General features: G+C 41.5%; 2 protein-coding genes across 3 annotated transcripts in view; one reads left to right on the top strand and one right to left on the bottom strand.

Annotated features, from left to right (window-relative positions):
* CSNK1D (casein kinase 1 delta) overlaps nt 1-2,399 on the top strand; it is a 25,697-nt gene extending 23,298 nt beyond the window's left edge. The window contains exon 10 of the mRNA XM_083804729.1: nt 1,863-2,399. The gene's annotated coding sequence lies outside the window, so the exon portion shown is untranslated. The remainder of the gene's footprint in view (nt 1-1,862) is intronic.
* Nucleotides 638-15,170, bottom strand: SLC16A3 (solute carrier family 16 member 3). 2 transcript variants are annotated; one of them, XM_083804727.1, is made up of 5 exons: nt 15,012-15,170; nt 8,130-8,373; nt 7,578-7,721; nt 6,428-7,195; nt 638-5,217 (listed from the first exon to the last, which is right to left on the bottom strand). In XM_083804727.1, exons 2-5 carry the CDS (start codon nt 8,350-8,352, stop codon nt 4,931-4,933), a joined length of 1,422 nt encoding a protein of 473 aa, XP_083660853.1. In that variant the 5' UTR covers nt 8,353-8,373; nt 15,012-15,170; the 3' UTR covers nt 638-4,930. The 2 variants fall into 2 exon arrangements, with proteins under 2 accessions (XP_083660853.1, XP_083660854.1); XM_083804728.1 differs by lacking the exon at nt 15,012-15,170 and adding an exon at nt 10,632-14,708.

Genomic DNA, 15,170 nt, shown 5'->3' with positions numbered 1-15,170 from the left:
CACTGCATTGAAAAGACTGTAATTTTGATGCACATATGTGCAGCCTTGAAAATATACTTTGAGGAGGCAGTCTCAGCTGGGTATCCAAAAAATACCAAGATAAATACATTATGAGGCAATATTTTTTAGGAGCTTTCAAGTTCTAAAGAGCATGCTAAAGGGTATCACTTGATGATAAAGACAACTTACTGACAGGTCAGTACTCAGAATATTTAGGGCTTTATAAGTCAAAGCAACTTGTAAAACTTCACCTGCAAATGAAACCTGGAGCACTCTGTAGAGGACAAGAAAAACTAAGTGAAGCACCAGAAAATTAATAGCTATTATTTTAAATAAGTTGATGCTTAAAAGTGATGTTCAGAATCATTTGCAGAAGGGAGCCCATTTCCATTTTAGAAGTGGTCAAACTCTGAGTCATTGCAAAAGCAGTCCCCTTGCATACATCAAATTCTGTCTGCCTGACAGCTCACTGTTTCCCGTTAATTTTATTTTTCTCTGTAAGCACACTGCATTTGTATGGCTATGTGAGCATGTGCAAATGGAACCCAATTTCCAAATCTGGGCATTAAAGGTATTTTTTTCTAAGCTTGTTTTCTCATGTCCACAGTTACTGACAACCAAATAAATATTTATTCACTATATTTGCAACCGTTTACTAGAAAAGCATAAAACAAATCCAGGTATAAATGTACATATAACATTAAAGTGCATTAACAGGAAATAAAAAGTCATCTTACTTGGACAAAACTGAAGTGTACTCCCATAATCCCCAAGAAAACAGTAGCAGAGAGACAGACAGGCATACATAAATCAGTACTTACCATCTAAAATCTAAGAGTTTGCATGCTCCTGAAAACGCTCCATTTATGATTGCCTACAAAATTTAAACTTTTCTTTGGCAGGTAACAAAGGTACATACATGAGTGTACTTGGGAATTTAATTTTTAAGTTTGAGCGACTGATTTTTGGAATCTTTCATTTCTTCTTAGAGAATGATGTTACATCACCTAACACATGTTTGGGTGGGATTTAATAACAAGCACAAGAACTGTCCAGTCTTTCATACTATCTCAATTTCTCAATTCTCAGCTTTAGGGAACTAGCTGCTATAGCAGCTGGTACTACTGAAGACTTGCTGTAATGTATATAAGGACCAAAAAAAAAAAAAAAATCAGAGACTGTGATTTTAAACAGAAAGCTCCACGACTTCAAGATTTTTAGTTCTGCAGGGGTCTTGCGGGTTCTAATCAAGATCTTTTATTGAGAAGTAACAATAACAACAACAAAAAGTAAACTTATGTTTGTGTAGGAGGAAGAATAAAATAGTTTCAGCTATGGATTGCTCATTGTCCAGTAAACAGATCTCTTTTCCACTCTACTTTGTATTTTGCATGTTTGATACATACGTACATAGGTGCTCACCTGTTGATATATTCTCTGCGTTACAGGCATGTATACACACACCCTCTTTTTGTATTAAGAAATTATGGGCCTAAGATCCATTATGTTATCAAGCATAGAATATTTTAACCATAATTCTTATAGCTCACAATTTATAGAATGTACAGAGATCTAAAAAACATTCAGCATTATGCTAGCCTGTGCACTAAGAGACAGTTAGTTTCAGAGAAATAATCTGTGAAAACAGTTTTTCAGCTGTTTTGTATTATACTAGTTAGATATTTTGTATCTCGGATTTCAGTTGTTTCTCTTACAGACTTCTTAAATAGATTCATGAACTACATGTAAAAAAATAATTATATATGTACCAGTAGCAGATGCAAGAGCAACTTATAATGTTGTTGTTGAAATGCTTGGTAATTCAGTTGTATAATTACCTGTCTTCCAACCTTTCTTTTCAGTTTTCAAATCTCAAAATTCTTAATAGGTGAAGGCTGAACAAAGGTTCATCTACATCTACGTTGCACGGCACTATTCTGCTTGTGCCTCCAAGCAATTATTCTCTTTAGCAATGCTTTCTGACTCTGACCACCCCCATTCTCAAAATAAATGAAAGAGAACATCTCACAAACTGCACATACGGGATTTGCATCTCTACAGAGTTGAGATTAAAGAAGTACTGTACCAAAATACCTGGAGGGGTTTAAAAGCAATTCTTTGTGAATTTATAAGCAGAATAAAATTAATGAGAAGCAGGCTAATCTTGCCAAGAGAAAGGGATTCAGATACAGTCTTCTCCTTCTGTATGTAAGTTTATAGCTGTTGTTCTTAGACAGCACTGGGAGTCTGATGAATTGCTGCTTTTTTTTTTTTTTTTTACATCGGGGGGGAGGAGGAGCTCAATATAGAGGCCTTTGTGGCCATGGCTGTAGAAGCAGTTGGGTACATGCTTTTAAGGGGTCTTGCTGAAATGTTTTTCCCTTGTCTTAATAGCTCCCTCATCTGCCCCAGTCATGTAAAAGTGTAACTTAACATTTCTGGTTTCCATCTTAACTGTGAAGTTATCTATGGAAAATGAAACATAGTCCATGAAGTCAGTATAAGCCAAAATTTTACAGAAGTTAAAATCTGAATTTAGAATCACAGAACATGTGAATTTAGAACAATTTAGAATCACAATATCCTGATTTGGAAGGGACTACAGGGATCATCAAGTCCCAATTCCTGCAGAATGTATTTAAAATTGTACCAAACCCTAAGGTCACAGAAACAACTAGTTCCATGATAACAGTATAGCAAAGAAATTTGTTGATCAAAACCCATAATAGGACAAAAATGACTATTTCAGAATCTGCATTCACATTTGGAAGGTTTCTAGTTTTTACTTTTTGAAATGGAATGCAAAACTTCAATCCGCAAGCTGTATTTGGCCTTATTTTATCATCTGAAACAGCCTCTGTGGTTTCCATTTTCCTCTTGCCCTTTGACATGGTGACCTTCTGGGGCTAGCAGAGTAGTATTCCACGTGCTGATTTAATCTTTGGCAAACTGGAGCTAAGTTATATGACTAAATTCTGGTAACTTGGACATGCCAGTGCAATTTCTGCTGATAAATAGGAAATTAAAAAAAAAAAAAAGTTTTAATGTACTATATACAATATAAACCTTTTAGTTTAGTACAGCATCCGTTTCCATTTAAGAACAATCCAAAAGGGGGGGGGGGAGAACATGATCCTAAGATTTCAATTTCTGTGCAAATTTGTCTTAACAATACAAAACCATTTTGAAAAAATTATCAGAGTGGAAGCTGGTATGCAAAATAAATTAGGGAATGGTTCATGGTTTTGGGCCTTCCTTAGTTTTACTTTGTTTCTGCTAAAATGATAAAGTATGAGACAACTAATGATGTTACTTTGTTATGCAGGGATACAGAGGTTTAGGGATTAGTGTCTTACATATTTTAATTAATAAGAGAAGTGGAACGTCAAAGCCATTGTTCCTGCTACCAAGAAGAAAAAATGAATCCATTACAAGTAAGCCTGTTTTGAAGATTGTTACTGCAGTCACAAATCCTACAGAGCTTTTTATAAACATATCTGAAAGTTGGGTTGAAGTAGCATGATTTTGTAGAGAAGATTACATTTCTTCTATGTATTTGGTTGGAAAAAAAAAGTGGAAAATGTAGAATGCCTTCCTTTTACCTTTCTTCTCAATCCAAAGTCTTCACAATTAATCTTTTCTCTTTCAAATCTGCTGTCACTGCCTTGTCTGATCTCTTTCTGTTTCCTCTTCATCCAATGTTAGAGTTTTAAGGACTGTACAGACTCCCTGTGCTCTTTGTGCAGTGAACAAGTAGTAGAGCAGACCCCATTCTTGATGGGCTCCTATGCAGTGCTGTCATAAATGCGATCAACAGTTCCACGATGTTTCCTCAAACAACAAGAATGGCACCCTGAACTTCTACAGATTAAGCAAAAGGATAAGGAAGTGGGGTAAAAATAAAATAATAAAAATTTAAAAACAAAAAAAAACCAGTATGTTAAGTCCTTCCTATGTTGCTAACATGGCATTTCAAAGACAGCTAACATGTTTCAAAGTAGCCTCAACCTTTTCCCTCAGTTAACAAACATACATCTATCTCATTAGATGTGATCTGGACACTTAAAATGTTTCTTTTATATACAAAATGGATACTCTTTCAGAAGATTCTAGAAAACCTAATTTCCATCTTCTGGATATTACTTGTAATATTTTCAAATGTTACAGGGAAACTGCACTAAAAACTGTATGTGAATGGAGGTTAACTTTGCTTATTGTCTGTTGGGATTGAATCTGCTCATTTTATTTTTCTTTCAGCATTACCTAGGAATACCACTTGTGTAATCTGCTGAAGACAGTATTCAGCAATGTGCCTTTCTGTATACAGTGTTTCCAGATGATAATTACAAAGGTTACATGTTTAGACAAAACTCATAGAAATACGTTGGAATAAATCAAAGTAACAGATATCAAAATTATATTAGGGCTGAGCCAATTAATCTGAAAATCTAAAAAAGTAAGAAATTCAAAGACCTAACGGAGACCGTTTAAGTTCCTGAGATTTTTCTCCATCTCATTCTCCTTCACAAAGAACACAGCAAGGGAAGTTACATTTAGCTGCACAACACAGCAATTTCATCCATATTGTCTGAAAGCATACATATAGTGCCACTTTTTTTAAGATATATTCTTCCTACATCTCTTACAAGTGAACAGTTTCTGGTGATGCATAGCAAGATTCTACTTGTGTTTATAAAAGCTTTTTAGTTTACATAAAAAGTATAACCACACTGTTTCACCTTTTACCGATAAAGCTAATTTTCTGATAACAGGTTGTCTAATAAATCAGCTTTTAGAGAGACTTCATCAGCTGACTGTCCTCCAGTTAATAAAGCAGATGGCCCAGCCCTAAACTAGTTCTATTTCTAAAATAAATAGCACTGAAAATCTTTGACTCTCTTCTAAAGACTTTGTCAGTTTTCTGCCACACTCACACACAGGTTTCTGGGTTAGTTACAACTTCGCCATTTTTTTCAGGCTCATCTTTTAGAAACTGTTCCACTTCAATAGAGTCCACCTTGGCATCTTCAGGAGTTTTGTCTTCAGATTTGTTTAGTTCCTCTCTTTCGGCTGCTGCTTCTTTTGTATGTGGTTCTTCTGATTTTTTCTTAATGCAGAAGAAATTTCCCAAGGCCAATACAAGTGCTGAGGTGGTAACTTCAATTCCAGCAATAATAAAAACAAACATGTACCTCCGTGTTACATCCAAGAGTTTTCCTGAAAAAGACAATATTCCAGGTAAATGACAAAAGTGATTATCTTGCAAAGAATTTTTCTCTGCATTTTAAAAATTCGAATGCCTCCTGTCTAGAAGTACCATAACTATAACCAAGTTTTTGAAATACCACTTTAACAAGCTCATAACAAAATATTTCTCGCACACACACTATCATGCAATTCAGCTGAAATAAAACCAGCATAGTCTTCATATGCAAGAGATGAGACAAGTATCACGTATTTCAGATCAAAATCCATGGCCAGAATCCGTACGGTCAGCTTCCTCGCCCAACTTCCTTTCTACACAGGCAGTGCAAATGTCTGTGGAGTAAAATGGCCTGCTAAACTGCAAGTCTTATTTAATAGGCAGCCTGGGGTAACTGACTGCTTCTGATGCTTTAGACTGGGTGAAGGTGAAAGAAGAGGAGAAAGGATGTGAAGAAAGTTTCCCTTTAAACCTGAAGATCAGAGGAAGCAAAGTACAGTACTGTTTTTTGCATGAAGGATTCTGTCACAACAAAGACAATAGGTGTTTTTCAGTGTCTGGTGTAAACTGTAAACATTCTACAACAGTGAACTGTTGTTATTTGCAGTGCAGTGTCTGTTAAATTTATGTACTTTGATAATGAATTTGTGATTTTGGATTCAAATTATGGTAAAATAATATTTTGCAATGTTCCCTTATTCTTGGGTTGTGAGATGTGCAGCAGAAGCAGTCAGTGTACCTTCCTGAGGTTTTTTCCTTGTAAGTTTTTTTTTCCTCTTCTTTATCTTCTGAAGCTTTTCCTCCTTCAAATCTACCATGGTTATACAGAATCTATCCTAGTACTTTCCAACAAAAATTGACAGGTTTCACACTCTGAATTCCAAATCCAAAGAGGTCTGAACTTCATCAAATTTATTCACTCTGTGTGAAACTTATCTCATACAATGCCATCTAATAAGAGGTCCAGTTCATGCTTAGAGGGAAGAAAGAGTAGCATCTCCAGATGGCAATTCAACCGATCCTGAAATAGATCCAAGAAGGATCATCCCGCTCTGTTTTGGAGTGTTTCTGATTGCAGCTGCAGAAAGTTGTGTAAGCATGTGCAAGCATGAGTAAAATATGCACTTCTTGAGTGCCTCATACTGTCTTTTTTCTCCTTTATCATCCAATTTGTATAAATAGATGCAACACAAATGATTTTGAATGCTGGAATTGAATATTTACCTGCTGATGGTGGGCCAATTAGAACAGCCATAGCTTCTGCCAGGAGAACTAAACCAATAGCACTGGAAAACTTCTGGGTACCAACAATAGCCATGAGAACTTCAAATTGAAGAGCACCTACCATTCCATAAGAAATGCCAAAGAAAATGCAAAAGACCACCAGGCCACCATAATCAACAGACATAGAACCCATGAGATCTGTAAAGCCATTAAAAATCATAGCAAAACTGAAGAGGTAGACACAGCGTGGTCTAACCCACTTGAGACCAGCTACCATTCCACAAATAGGCCGAGCAAAAATATCAATGAATCCCAGAATAGTCAGAAGAAATGCTGCTTTGGTGTCCTGATACCCTAAATCCTTGGCATAACTCACAACAAAAACTGGGGGAACAAAGAGTCCAAGCACCATGATAGATGCTGCTAGCGTGTAGATTACAAAGCCGCCATCTTTAAATACACTGAAATCCAGAAGTTTTTTCTTTGCTTTCTTCTCAGCAGGTTCTTTGGTAGCGTCAGGCTTTTTGGGTGGCTCCAAAGGTCTCATTAGTGCTCCACATACACAACAGTTGAGCAGCATCCCACCCAGTATAAGGAATCCTCCTCTCCAGCCATATTCATGTTGAAGTATCTGCCCCAATGGTGAAAGGGCACAAAGAAACACTGGGCTCCCAGCAGCAGACAGCCCATTGGCTAAGGGCCGGCGTTTATCAAAGTAACGGTTTAACATGATGAGTGAAGGCTGAAAGTTGAGTGCCAGACCCAAACCTGTAATAGAATGTACAAAAAAAAATCAATACCGCCTTCCAATATTGCTTTAAAAAAATTAATTGCATGGTATCTGATTCATAGTGTAAGATAGGTTTTTCTTCAACTGGACAAAAGAACTCTCAGGTAACATTTGTAAGAGAATTTCACCTCTATTATTATACTCTATGGTTTCACTTCACTGATAACAGCAGTGGCTGTTAAACATACCAGAAAAGATAATATCCATTAAAAAATATAATAATTAAATCCAAATTTATCTGCTGTCTTTATAAAAGCCCATGTAGATGATCCCAATAGTTTAGATATTTGTCATTTATATGAACTTCAGCCTAAAGCAAACACATTAGCTAAGTCATTTTCAATCATGCACATTACTTACCAGTAATCACACCTGCAGTTAGGTAGATCTGAACGATGCTTGTGCAGAAGGAGGCTATCACCATTCCCATTGATGCAAAAAGGCCACCCACCAGCATGACAGGGCGACAGCCAAAGCGATTGACGCATACACTACAGAGTGGACCTAGCCAAGAAGACCAAGTTACAGTTGTTAAGATAAGCCAATTTTTGCAATTGATTTCATGTCAGTTCACATTTCTTTCCTTACTTTGCCCACACTGTGAGGCCAATCCAGAAGGTTGTGCTTTTCTCTAGAGTCAAATACTTCATCTTTTTCATTTACAACGTCATGCAATTTTTCTTTTCCATCATCTTTAGTTATGGAGTCTTTAGTTACGAAGTTACAGAGATTTAATTTTATATGGAAGCTGTATGTGCCTAAATAATTTCTGAATTTATGTGCTTAACAATAATTCTTTGAATGCCTTACTTGTACGTAATAACACACCATCATGATTCACACTGTGAATCTCCATATGATTTACAAACATTGTATGATGCAACAGTGGTTCAAAACCAGAGAACTACCTACCTGTTCCATAAAGCATGGCCAACAAAATGGAGGAAATCCATGCAGTGTCACTATATCCAATACCAAATTCACGGATAAGTTCTTTGAAGAAAACACTAACTGCCTTAGGAAAGGCATAGGAGAATCCTGTGATGATAAAACAGCCAAAAAGGACAGCCCAGCCCCAGCCTCCATCAGGGGCTTTAACACCAGATGGACCATCATCAGCTACTACAGCTCCCATGACAAAGCTCAAGAGTGTTCCCTAAGAAACAAGAAACAATTAGTTTACAGACATTGGGGGCAATTATCTACCCAAAATAGGCAGAACCTGCACTACAATTAAAGTTACAAACAAGATATTAGACTATTTTAAACAGAAATCTTGAAGATGCAGTGCTTTTTAACTATTCCTTGTTAAGGCTTACAAATCTACAAAAAATGACACAAAAATGAGACAGTAGAATTTTTAATTAACATCCCTTCACAGCTGTCCCAAAATCAAACCTGTGTTTCAACTGAACCACCATTTCATTGAAAAAACACAGCCATTACAGCAATTCAGTGATGTATTCAACTTTCATAAATATGTAACTACTGCATTAAAGTCTGGGATCTTTGTCACAAGACCTTTTACATGAAACTCTTGGACTATTCACTTAGAAGACCTGGATGCAAAATCCCAGTGCATCACAAGTGTTTTGTGTAACACTGGACAAATGGATTTTCTGAGGTCAACAATACAGCCTTGATGCACAGGTATCTTGAAAAGATGGACATCTCTTGGAAATTTCCATGAGCTATTAGTTTCCACAGATGATATAAGCACCTAAGCTAAAGTGCAATGAAAATCAGCATGGGCAGTTTTTGTGGAAGATTGGAGTTAGTAACTTCAGCAATGTTCAGTTTTACTGTGTGCCTGATGCAATGCTTTCTACTGTTGTTATTACAGTATCAGTTTAATTTTCTAATATTTTATTTACTGAATCTTATCTTCTACACCTTCTATTTGTAGCCACGAGCTCCTTAATAACTACATTTTTTTCTTGTGAGAATTTTATGTACTACACAGAAATGCCACAAAGCTTTAAAAGAGGAAAAGAGAATACTGAAAAGGCAGAAAGAGTGTTACCGTTAAGTGAAGACAGCAGAGAGATATTAGGTATCACATCAATTAAGTTTCTGTAAGGTATCCTTATTACAGAAGACTTGGCTCGTAAAGTGAAACTTCAGAAAAATTATATATAAAATCTTGTGTGAATAAAATGTGGCAATTTCTTTACAGGACAATTAATACTCCTGTTGGCTCAATGTTCCTCTATAGTACTACCTAAAAGAGGGATGCAAGCACGGCTGCACGTCAGAGAGGATGTTCATCACCAAACAATGCTTCTGCTTTGAGAAACACAGGTCTGCCTAACGATCGTTATGCGCTAGGAATTACGTGACCCAGAGAGTAAAGTACATCCACACAATCTCAGCGGCAGGTGACTTTTGAGCCAAATCACCCTCAAAAGCTATTCGGCAGCACGCTTGTTCCTTCCAGAAAAGAATTGCCAAAGCTTCTCGGAGTTTCTCCAGGGGAGCAGGAAGCTAACTCGGCAGCCGGCACACCGCAAACCCGGCCCGGAGGAAGGCCCGGCTCCTTCCCACTCTGGCTCCGCTAGGCTACCAGCCCCCGAGCAGGGAACGCGCGGAGCCGCTTCCCCCCTGGCGCCGCGGGGGTCGGGCCGGGCCTGTCGGGGCGCTTCCCCGGCCGAGGCCCCGCCCCCGGCCGCGGACCGCCGGCGGTGGCACAGGGCGGCGCCCGCGGGGCGGGACCAGTGCCGCGCCCCCGCGTGACCCCGCCGCTGCGACGTGCGGCGTCGCGAGCCTCCACGGCAGCGCGCGCGCCGGAGGCCGCCGCACTGAGACGTGAAGGACGTGACTGGGCGGGCGTGCGGGCGGGGCGCCTCCCGTAATTGCAGCAGGCGCAGCCGACCGCGCCGGGCGGGCACGGCGCTCCGCCCTGCAGCGCGCCTTCCCTGGTGCGCGGCGGGAACGTGCGGGCAGGGTTGACGCGGGGCCCCCGTGCAGTGCGCGGAGCCCGGTTCGCTCGGGACAGGTAGAAACACGCTCCTCACCGGCCGTTCGCGTGCTCTTCCGCGCCTAGCGGAGCAGGTCACGCGGTAAGCGAAGTATTTTGTTCCAGCTGGCCTACGTGACTTACCAGCTTTGCCTGCCGCAAGACGAACAAGCTCTAAGACGGTTTTATTTTCTGTTATGGTGAAAAGGCCAGACTTACAGACATGGGGGAACATGCGCTACTCCCAGCATTTCATAAAAATAAGGCTATGGGAAACGGTAACATCCATTTACTCTTCTTTTCTTTGTATCTACTAGCATGTAGGGCTAAGAATCACCATAAAACAACATACCAGACCCTCAGGTGCCACCTTGTACACACTCATACATCAGTCTTGGTCTTCTAGTTTAATCCATGCATAGCTCATGTTAACACATCAGAATTAAAAGACCACTAACCTTAGCTAAATGAACCACATCTCTAAATACAGAGCAGGAAATTCATCACTTCATCCTGTTCCCTTCATCATGTTGCAGAGTGGCTTACTAGGCTTGACTGTATTTACTTCCTGAAGAACTAAAAAGGAAGTAGCAGTGAGGTTCCTCTGTAAGGTTGTGCAAACTAGGGCCAGCACCAGAGGAGGTGGGCTCATGGTTGATTTGCACAATTTTTTTCTTATAATTTTGCTTCCAGTACTTGGTATGGGGATATTGCCAAAGCCTTCCACGTCTTGAGGCTACTACGTAACTACTGCAAAAGATTGCTTTTCTTTTTGTTTTTGCTAGTTCAGCCCTGTTTAGAGGCAAAGGATCACATCTAGCTGTCTGCAGGTGAGCGTTAGTATCTACACAAACAGACATGATAGAATTGCCAGTATTTATTCCAGATTCCTTCCATCATAAATGGAATGGAATTGCCCAGAAAAGCTGTGGATGCCCCATGCCTGGAAGTATTTAAGAACAGGTTGGATGGGGTTTAAGCAACGTGGTCAGGTGGAAGATGTCCCTGCCCGTGGCAGGGGAGTTGAAATTTGATGATCTTTAAGGTCCCTTCCAACCCTATGCATTCTATGATTCTATGATAAATGGGTTCTTCCTTTGGTAATGTGTGAAACAAAGGGAGCAAGTGTAGTTAAATCTGTGTTTTCATGCTGTTGCCATGGGAACTAATACAGTTTCTGAAGGAAATCTGAGGTGATTGTAGGTAGCATGGTCAGGGGTGGGTTTGGTGTGACAATGCTTGTAGTGCATATATAGAAAGACATTTGTATTATAAAAAGCAGCAGATAGAAATGGCAAGAATCTAATATTAGCGTTTAACCAACTTTACACGGTACTTTATCGTCAGCAGTATGGGTGAGAAGGACATTTGTGAGTCTGTAGGCTGACCCATGTAGCTTGAGAACTTCTCCAGAATGTATTTAACTAGGACAGATTTGCTAGAAATCTAGCCTAGGAATTCAAGGCTGGATAGAAATAAATAATGATGATCAAAGAGAAAACATGAACTTTCATGTAGGAGTCCCAGTTCAGACTGGAACCCCACTAGCTTGAGAGATGTACAATCACAAAAGGCAGTCCAGGCTGAGCAAGGTAGAGATCCTTGTTTAGTTTCTTATCCATGGAATGAAAGCAATAATGATTCTCTCTTTATAGGGTGTTGTGAGGGCAATGGGTTGCCCTGCATCCCAACTGCCATTGGCCAGACAGCACTGTCTGGGCATTGAGCAGAGCTGGTGCCGGCCAGAGCCCCGCTCCGGCTGCTGCAAAACATCACTGCCTCTGGCTTCCTCCTTCAGCATCTGGGTCACACCTGGGAGTGCAGAGCTACTGGCCCCAGTGCATGAGCAGTGCTCCACCAGTGGCTCATGAGGCACCCACAAGATGGGCTTTGTTCCTGCCATCACTGGCTTCAGGCCGGTACCAGGATTTGAAGGTCTCCACATTCAGCCTTGCCTCCTTAATCCCTTTGCTACTACTGCTCAACTTTCATTTCAGTGTAGAGCCTGGGGGCTTACATTCCTGAGTTCCCATTGTCACAACAGTGGCAATTCAAATCCACCAAAGCAAGCAAAGCAGTCTGAGGGATTGTCCCCTGTAAGGACATAGCCACAGCCCCGGACATTAGTGCTGTTACTCGACTCTGTGAATGCTCTGAAAACGCTTGGTTAGGTGACTGGGCGCTGAGCCTCACAGCCGCCTCTCCAGAGAGTGTGTCCGCAGCAGCGGGGAGGGGAGCGCCCCGCAGGCGTCTTCTCGGCTTCAGGCTCTGTGCCTGCCCCCGTGCACAGCGCCTGCCACCATCGTGCTCCCAGCCCCTCCTCACACACGGGGGGCAGCCACGGCCCCCCTATACCGGACTCTGCCTCTGTTGGGAAATAGCACTTTTTTGCTACTGCTCGTAATCCACACGGAAAGGTCTTTGACTTGCCTTACTCTAAATGCTTCTGCGCAGAAAAAAGAAAAAAAAAGAAAAAAAAAAAAGAAGCACACAAACAGCAGATTGAGCGGCAGCAATACGGCTTCCTTACCAGCGCAGAACACTGCCACCAGCACTGCTAGAAACAGTGGAAACGTGCTTGGAAACATGCTCTCTTGGATGGTAGATTTAAGTGCTTTTTGGATAAAGCAGTTGGTAAACTGTTTAGTTTAGGATGTCATAGGGTGAAGTCTTGTATTGTTTTGCAATATTTATTTCTGAGGGAGTGGAAGTTTGTTAAGGTGTGGCACTCAGCGGTTTAAAAGGTAAAACAGAATCTGTTATTACAGTACACCTGTTGTGGTTCAGTTAGAAGTATAACTCAAGGGAAATTACAAAGATATTAAGGTGACATATTGTGAATGAAGTGTGAAGTCACATATATCGATGTATGATACCATGTTATGCAGCTGCACTATCAAAAGTGATTGTGTAATAGGATACCTATGGGCCAGCTGATCTTTTCCCAATACATTCAGCTACATTTGCTAGCCCAGCTTGAGATACAATGCACATGCATGTGAGCACCTTATATATCAGACCAGTCCCATGGTATTCCACAAAAATAAGCATGTAGGTACTGCTGGTGATGGGACTGAATCCTTAATTAGTATTTATCTATCCTTATCAGTTTTTGTTTCTACACGAAGTAATTTCTCTACAGTAAACAACTGGAAAACCAAATTGCAAAAGCACCACAACTGCAGGGCTGAAATTAATTCTCATGATACATGAAGAATGAAATTTAATACTGTAACTTCTTTTTTTGAAAGCATACTGAAAGCAACTGGATAATTCAAATACAACCTCAGTCATGTTTGTCGTTGCTTCTGTGCACACAGAAAGGACATGTCGTCTGGTCTCAAGGTCCCTCTGTGATGCTGACAGAAACAAATTTGCACTTATGGTAATAGGTGTGGTATAAAAACAAACAAATAAACAAACAACATTGGTTTCAGAAAAATAAGCCCAATTCTCAGAAACTGAACATTTGATATACAGACAATAATTACTGAGGTCAATGATGCTATTGTTACGGAACTAGTGTATTTGTCTCAAAGGCGGTACCCAAGAAGACTGAACTGTTCGTTACAAGTTGTATTTGTAATTAAGGAAAATATTTATCTTGAGATTAAAAGAGATGTTTTTTTCTTGGTAAGAAGAAAGTCACAATAAGAATTTGTCTTTCATCTTCAAGTTATTATGCAGATCCATGACTTTTTTTGCTTTTAGACCACCATAAGCTAGGGGTACTTGCTGGTAACATGCTCATTAAGGAAAAAAAAAAGGCTATAATATAATCTGATTTTCCGCAGATAATATAAAGAAAACAGTTCTAACATGTTCATTATAAAAACAAACAAACAAGCAAACTAAACTTCCCCTGCAGAACAGTTTACTCTGATAATATAATGGACACTGATCACCATTCTTTTGTACAGATAAACCTGCAGCGGGAATCTACTGTGTCATTCTAGTCTGCTAGGAAGTCATGATGTGTGTTAGTGTAGCTGTAGCACTGAAGCAACACCAAAATGGTTTGAGGCTAAGTGGGAACCCGAGACTGATTAATAACAAGCGTTGGTATAGAACACCACCAGCAACTATAAACAGCACTGAATTACTCGTTTACCCCAGGAGTTTGGAGTGAGATAGGAGAATAGTGAAAGCTGGCAAGCCCTTAAGAGAAGCAAATGCAGCACAGCCAGAAAACTGATAAAACAAAGAAAACCGAAATGGGTGAATGAAAATCATGGTAGGACCTATTGGGGAGGACAGGAGGTCAGGGAAGGCATTGGCAAATATGATAATGCTTTTGTAGGGAGCGGGAATTACAGCAGTCTTTGGAAATGGATGTTTGATTAAAATGGCTGGCATATAAGCAGATAAGCCACAAGTAGCGCGCTACTGTGTCAGACGGGGGCCCGTCAAGATGGTTTGTACCTAGGCATGAGTTACGATAAATAAATTGAATTAAAGTACGTGCATCAGCGACTGAGAACAGCTCCCCTCGCGCCGGGGAGAACCGGGAGCGGGAGCCGGCGCCCCGCCGCGGGGCCCCCGGTCCCGCGCGAGGAGCCCGGCGGAGCGGGGGCAGAGCGCGCCGTGCCCACCGCCCCAGCGGGCCCCCGCGCAGCCGCGGGGCGAGGGATGCAGCGGCGCCGCCCGCGCCGCGCTCGCACAAAGCTTCGGCCACGCCGAGCGCGTCCCGCGGCCCGAGTGGCACCGGGCGGAGGCGCGCCCGCCTCCCGCCCGACGCTCCGGAGCGGGCTCGCCCGGCTCGGACCCCCGCGCTCCCCGCGCTGCCCGCGGCGCCCAAGCGGTCGGCAGCATCGCGCGCGGCGGCTCCACCTCAGTACCTGAGTCACGTCCCGCGCCTCGGCGTGGGGATGCCCTGCGCGCGCCGGACCGCTGCCCGCTCACCCCGCGCGCCCGCGCTGACCCGTCCCAGCCCGTCTGCGCCCCGCCGGCTGCGGAGCGCTTCGGCGAGGCAGGACGCGTCTGCTCGCCCCTCCCCT

The sequence above is a fragment of the Anser anser genome, assembly GCF_964211835.1.
Source record: "Anser anser genome assembly, chromosome: 19".
NCBI classification, from domain to species: Eukaryota; Metazoa; Chordata; class Aves; order Anseriformes; family Anatidae; genus Anser; species Anser anser.
This window is presented reverse-complemented; position numbering and strand designations above follow the sequence as displayed.